This window comes from Glycine soja, chromosome 11 (genome assembly GCF_004193775.1).
Source record: "Glycine soja cultivar W05 chromosome 11, ASM419377v2, whole genome shotgun sequence".
In the NCBI taxonomy this organism is placed as follows: Eukaryota; Viridiplantae; Streptophyta; class Magnoliopsida; order Fabales; family Fabaceae; genus Glycine; species Glycine soja.
Genome location: NC_041012.1, coordinates 20086038 through 20093206, shown reverse-complemented (window position 1 = coordinate 20093206; position 7169 = coordinate 20086038). Strand labels below are relative to the sequence as shown.

The 7169-nt window shown below is 39.7% G+C and overlaps 1 protein-coding gene across 1 annotated transcript; it reads left to right on the top strand.

The window, feature by feature from the left end:
* Positions 1-2655: 2655 nt before the first annotated feature.
* LOC114373032 lies at positions 2656-6766 on the top strand. Its single transcript, XM_028330587.1, has 2 exons — positions 2656-2781; positions 6086-6766. Exons 1-2 carry the CDS (start codon positions 2656-2658, stop codon positions 6764-6766), a joined length of 807 nt encoding a protein of 268 aa, XP_028186388.1.
* Positions 6767-7169: the final 403 nt, after the last annotated feature.

The window sequence follows — 7169 nt, the reverse complement described above, 5'->3', positions numbered from 1 at the left end:
AAGATTGCCAAACCGCTCAGCAATTTGCTTAACAAGGACGCTGTGTTTTTGTTTGATGAAGATTGTCTGAAAGCATTCAACACTCTTAAGACCAGTCTAGTGTCCGCTCCTGTCATTACAACACCTAATTGGGGCCAAGAATTTGAGCTAATGTGTGATGCAAGTGATTATGCTGTAGGTGATGTCTTGGGCCAGAGGAAGGGTAGAGTATTCCATGCTATTTACTATGCTAGCAAAGTTTTGAATGATGCTCAGATGAATTATGCTACCACAGAGAAGTGTTGGATCGAGTGGCCTCAGAATAATTAAGAAGGGGGGGTTGAATTAATTATTCCTAAACCTTTACCAATTAAAAAATTACTCTTTTAAGGCTTTTACTAAATTGTTAAGAGAATGAGGAGTAGAAGAGAAACTTAACAGAAAGTAAAAGCGGAAATTAAATGCACAGCGGAAAGTAAAAGAGTAGGGAAGAAGGAAACAAACACACAAGAGTTTTTATATTGGTTCGGCAACAACCCGTGCCTACCTCCAGTCCCCAAGCGACCTGCGGTCCTTGAGATTTCTTTCAACCTTGTAAAAAACCTTTTACAAGCAAAGATCCACAAGGGATGTACCCTCCCTTGTTCTCTTTGAACCTAGTGGATGTACCCTCCACTAGAACTGATCCACAAGAGATGTACCCTCTCTTGTTCTCAGTCAAACCCAAGTAGATGTACCCTCTACTTGTGCCACAAAGGATGTACCCTCCAATGTGTTAAGACATAGATCTCAGGCTGTTACACCTTTGATACTTTGTGAATGGGGATACAAAAGAATTCTCAGGCGGTTAAACCTTTGAACGCTTTTGTATTAGGGAATGGGAAGAATCAAAAGAATTCTCAGACTGTGTCGTTTTGAATTCTTTGACAAGGGAGAAGGGAGACACAAAAGAATTCAGGTGGTTAGTCCTTCCTTCTTTTGGAAAAGAGAGAAGAGAGACACAAAAAGAATTCAGGCGGTTAGTCCTTGGCGAATTCTTTTTGGCAAAGGGAGAAGAGAATGAAAAGGATGAATAGCACAAGTTTTCAAGGTTTGGAAAACCAGAAAACTTCAGAAAGCTTTTGGTACAAAGAAGAAGAAGAAGTTCAAAGAGATTCAAGGCTTGTAAAGGATTGTAAGAGATTGATTTAGAAAGACTTGATTTGAAAATGCAAAAGAAAGCCTTGCTTTTATAGACTCTTCATGTCTGGTCAAGAAGGCCATTCAGAAGAGTTATAACTTTTGAAAAGACTTAAAACCCATTTGAAAAAGTCAAAACCTTTTTGAAGAGTTACATCTTTAGATTTTTCAGAAACAAACACTGGTAATCGATTACCAAATAAGTGTAATCGATTACACAAAGCTTTTGAGTGAAACAATGTGACTCTTCACATTTAAATTTGAATTTCAACGTTCAAGGGCACTGGTAATTGATTACCAAAACATTGTAATCGATTACAACCTTTTGAAAATATTTGGAACGTTGTAAATTCAGTTTGAAAAACTTTTTCAAATTCATTTTGCTACTGGTAATCAATTACAGCAGTATGGTAATCGATTACCAGAGAGTAAAAACTCTTTGGTAAAGATTTTGTCAAAAACTCATGTGCTATTCAAAGTTTTGAAAAAACTTTTTAATACTTATCTTGATTGAGTCTTTTCTTCATTCTTGAATCTTGAGTCTTGAATCTTGATCTTGATTCTTGAGATCTTGAGTCTTGATTCTTGATTCTTGAATCTTGATCTTGATTCTTGAGATCTTGAATCTTGAATCTTGATTCTTTTTTGTAGGCTTTCTTCTTGAACTCTTGACTTGTTCTTGATTCTCTTGAGATGTTCTTTGATTCACTTGAGCTTTTTGTTCATCACTTTTGTCATCATCTTTTGTTGTCATCATTGTTATCATCAAAACACCTTTGAATCATTGTTTTTTCATCATGAAGCTTTGCTTCCACAAGAAGGAAATGTTAGCAATAGTTTATGCATTGGAGAAATTCAGGTCATACTTGGTGGGATCGAAAGTTATCATCTATACTGATCATACAGCCATCTAGTATTTGCTAAATAAAGCTGATTCCAAGCCTCGGTTAATCAGATGGATTTTGTTACTTCAGGAGTTTGATCTAGTTATCAAAGACAAGAAAGGCTCTAAAAATCTGTTAGCTGACCACTTGTCAAGACTGGTTAATGAGGAGGTGACTTTGAAAGAGCTAGACATAAGAGATGAATTTCCCGATGAATCCCTATTCATGATAAATGAGAGACCTTGGTTTGCTGACTTGGCTAACTTCAAAGTAGTTGGAATCATCCCTAAGGATCTGACTGAGCAGCAAAGGAAGAAATTCCTGCATGACGCTCATTTTTACATCTGGGATGATCCACATTTGTTCAAGGTTGGTGCTGACAATCTTCTGAGAAGGTGTGTAACAAAGGAGGAAGCCAAGAGCATATTATGGCATTGCCATAATTCACCATGTGGAGGACATTATGGTGGAGACAAAACAGTAGTTAAGGTCCTACAATCAGGATTCTTTTGGCCAACACTCTTCAAGGATGCCCATCAACATGCACTAGAATGTGATCAATGCCAGAGAATGGAGGAATTTCCAGAAGAATGAAATGCCCCTACAGAATATAATGGAAGCGAAAATCTTTGACTGTTGGGGAATCGACTTTGTAGGTCCCTTTCCCCCATCCTTTGGCAATAAATATATTCTCGTAGCTGTGGACTATGTCTCCAAGTGGGTAGAAGCAGTGGCTACTGTAACACCCTATATATATCTATATATTATTAGTAATTATGTTTGATGTTTGATTATTTGTTGTGTTATTTTATCCGTAATTATTTTCAAGGAGGTTAATTTAGTTAATAGAGGGGTGTGGGTAGATAAGGATCTAGCTTCTAAAAGAAGCCTCTTGAGAAAGCTTCTCAAAGAAGCCATTAGGAAGCTTCTTGAGGAAGCCTCTTAATGAAGTTTTTTGAGGAAGCTACATGAGCTGTCTCGGTAAAAACGCTGCCCAGCCTCCGTTAACAGTTGGATCTACTCGAAATTTGGTCTATAGCTTCACAAGACAATTGTCCACGATCTGACCGTTGGGATCGTTGAGAAGATGTCTGGAGTGTGCGCGAAGCTTCCGTTCCTGAGAGCATTTCTCATTTAAGCATTTCAGCCTTTGCTTTCATGTAGCTTAGGAAAAACACCATTTCTTCTTCTTTCTTTCTTCCAAAGCCATTTCTAACGTCCCAAGCATTTTCTCCATCACCCACAGCCACCATTATCCACCACAAACCGTCGTTGTTCTCCGTTGCAACCCCACACTGAGAGGAACCCTTCGATCGAAGCGGAATCTTCCAACTTGGCTCTGGTTTCGGGAGAGAACGAAACCCTAGTCCGACCTTTCATTTTCCTTCGAGGTAACCATGATTCTACGCTTGTTTCTTGTTAGTTTCAGCTTGTCTTTGCATCTTTTCTGACTTTGGAACCGCCATTGCATGTCTTATGCTCCCTTTGAAAAACTCTAGAGAAAGACACTTTGTAAACATTATCCTTTCATGAAATGCATGTTATTTTCGTAACCTACACTTAACCCCGGTCACATTGGCGTGGTCAAAATTTCCAAATGATGTTCCTTTGTAAAACCCGAAATGCTCTCAGCTCTTTCATGTAGTGATGTGGGTGTTTGACCCAGAGCACTGTTATTAGCTTTGTTTTCTGAAATCCATATTAAGTCTCCTTCGTTTTGATATGGTAGAGGATTGCGTGGAACCGACGAGCGGAAAAGAAAAAGACATCTCCAAGTGACGTGACGAGGAAACTACGGGTAGCTCACAATAGGTGAGGGGAGTCTGTTATAAAATTTACCGTTTTAACACCATAGCTAGGGTCAGGGAACCTAGCTATGAGGATAGCTGCCTTTCCTTGTTGCATCCTGATTTTTCTTCAAAGAAAATTACGTTTTAACTAATAGGATGTGATAAAATTGTTATTGATATGCATGCTGGTTTTTTTTTCAGGAGAACCTATGTTTTTGACAAATGGAATGCGATATATATATGTGTGTGTGTGTGTGTGTGTGTGTGTGTGTGTGTGTGCAAAATGCGATTTGTTGTTGATGTTGTTATTAAAGATTTTAATTGATATGTGATGATAATGATAATTATGATGATATTGATTTAAGATGACGTTGTTAATAAAGACCATGTCAACATGAATTGTTATTATTGATGAATATGTGAATACGAAATGAGGTTTCTGTTGTTGTTGATAACGTCATTGAGATGAGATGATATTTATGTTGTGAATGACATGGAAATGGAATGTTGATTGATGTAGGAAATTCATTGGCATATGCATGTTGTGTATGTTCGTAGGGGGCACTGTGCACTGACCTTCCAGGGTCTTTGGCACTAGCTTTTGGCCACGTTCATACGTTGGATGTTGTGTATGTTTGTGGGTGGAACTGGGCACTGACCTTCCAGGGTCTTTGACTCTAGCTTTTGGCCACAATCATACGTCGTATGGAGTGTATGTCATGGGGGGTAGAGTGCACTGACCTTGTCGGATGGCCCAGACGTGGGTGACTAGCGTGGTTAGAGAATCTAAGCATTTCTGAGGGGATACTTAGGCGCTTTAATTGGTCCATGGTCTTTGGCACTTACTTTTGGTCATGATCATAGCTCATACGACACAAGAAATAGAGTAACTGTGGCCAAGTGTAATTTGTACTAGGGAGCTGTCACCTGGTAGGGAACACCTTTGGGCTCCCAGGCTGATCACCGATGGGAGGGGGGCTGTTATGTGCACAACCGGGTGGTCTCGAAAAACTCAGCACAGTTCCCTAAGTGAGAGTATCGTGTGGACACGCTTAGGCTATTTCTTGAGATTTGATTGTTGTTGGTACATACCACATTGCATCTGAGTGTTGAGTCAGGTGCATGCATCATTCTATGCAGTCTTGATTGGGTCCATGGATGGATGATGAGTAATTGTTGGATGTGGATGATGAATATTTGTTGGATATGAGTGTTGAATAATGATTGTTGTGTATGCTCATCATGTTTGCTTATGTTCCTTGCTAAATGTGGTTATTTGGAATTGGTATTGGTTCTTTTTATAATGAACTCACCCTTGCAATTTTGTATCGTGTGGTTGATACTTGTGATGATCACGAACGTTGTTCGTGGGAGCAGAATGACAGTGGCAGGGTGTAGGGAGTAAGATTCTGGTGAGGAGCCGCCGAGCCGACGTGATGACGTTGGCGTTATTTTGGGAGAGAGTTGTGTTTTGTAATCAACTCCTTCGTAGTTGGTTTTTAAGTTTTATTTTTTTGAGGTAAAGAGGTAAAACTGGGATTTTAATTATATTTATGAACAAATTTATTTTTCGTTATGTGTATGACATGTACCGAATTATTGTTTCTATGTAATTATGCATATTCACTTAAGTAATGGCGTATTGTTGGATGAATTTATGTTGTGACAAAATCACTTCTATTTTCATAAGCAAAAATTAAGGGAGTTCTTTTTATAAAAATTGAAATCGAATATTAGAGTGTGGATACCGTAGCGACGAGGCGGGTCGTTACATTTAGTGGTATCAGAGCAGGTCGAACCTTTCGGCCAGTGAGTTATGAGCTGCTATGTTTTTCTGTGCATTCTCTGGTTGTTTTGTTGAATGCTTGGTGTTGGTTGTTTGCTGATGTTTGATGTTCGTTGTTTGCTATTAGCAGTTACTCACTAGTTGTGTTCCTATGAGCTATAGAGATTTGATTGTTGTAGTTATATTGAATTTGTTTTTCTGATGTCTGCTATACCATGAATTTCAATGTCGGGTCATGAATTATCAGACTGACCACCTGTATAATTTGTGAAGGGCAATGGAATGATATGACAAGCGATCAGAAAATGCAAATGATGGAAAGTGGGTGTTAATGTCTTGAGTCATCAACTCTCAAGAGTAACTGAGTAGGAATTTGTGATGGTTGTGATTGTTGTGTGGTTCTTTGTTTGTGTGTATTCCTTCCATGTCTGACTCCCTGGTGAGTATAGGGAGTGATGGCTGGATAGAATGATCATGTGATAGTGGTTGCCCTTCAAGCCTTAGCTCAGGCTATAGGGAATCCGAATAGAGGAGAAGCTGGTGGAGCTATTGAGTACCAAGGGTTGGACCGCTTCCAACGAAATAACCCTCCTTCTTTTAATGGAGGATACAACCCTGATGGTGCTCAGAACTGGATAAGGGAAATTGATAAAATTTTCCGAGTAATGGCATGTCCGGAGGGGCAAAAGGTTGCTTTTGGTGCATATACTCTAGTGGAAGAGGCTGAGTATTGGTGGGAGAATACACGCCAATGCCTAGAGGCTGAAGGTCAAGATGTGACCTGGGATGTCTTCAAGAGAGTGTTTTTGGAGAAATACTTTCCCGAGGATGTTAGGAACAAGAAGGAGATGGAGTTCTTGGAGCTTAAGCAAGGAAGTATGACTGTGGCTGAATATGCAGCCAAGTTTGAGGAGCTGGTGAGGTACTTTCCCCATTATCAAGGGAAAGATGGTGAGAGTTCCAAGTGTGTAAAGTTTCTGAATGGCTTACGACCTGAAGTGAAGCAAGCTGTGAATAACCAAGGTGTTCGTCAATTCCCACTTTTGGTTAATATGTGTCGGATTTGGGATGAAGACTCCAGAGACAGGGCGGCCTATTATAGGAGTACAGGTCCAATGAGGAATAAAAAGAATGGGCCTCAACATTGAGGAAAACCATATTCGACTCCTCCTAGGCAATATGGTAACTGCCATGACAATCAGAGGACTGCTGCTAGGGGCTTTGCAGGCGGTAGTGGTAGCAAACCCAATACTTTCTCCACTCATATCATTTGTTACAGATGTGGTAAACCAGGACACATCTCCTCGAATTGTCCTGATATAGGCGTAACATGTTTTAATTGTGGACAAAAGGGACACACTCAAATAGACTGTTCACGACCCAAGAAAGAGAAAAATGGTGGAGGCCCGAATGACCAAACTAGACATCCAAAGACCACGGGAAGAGTCTTTACCCTTAATGGTGCTGAAGCTTCGAAATCCAAAGATCTAATCCAAGGTAGATGTTTCATAAATGGGATTCCTTTGCTTGTGTTGTTTGATTCTGGTGCCA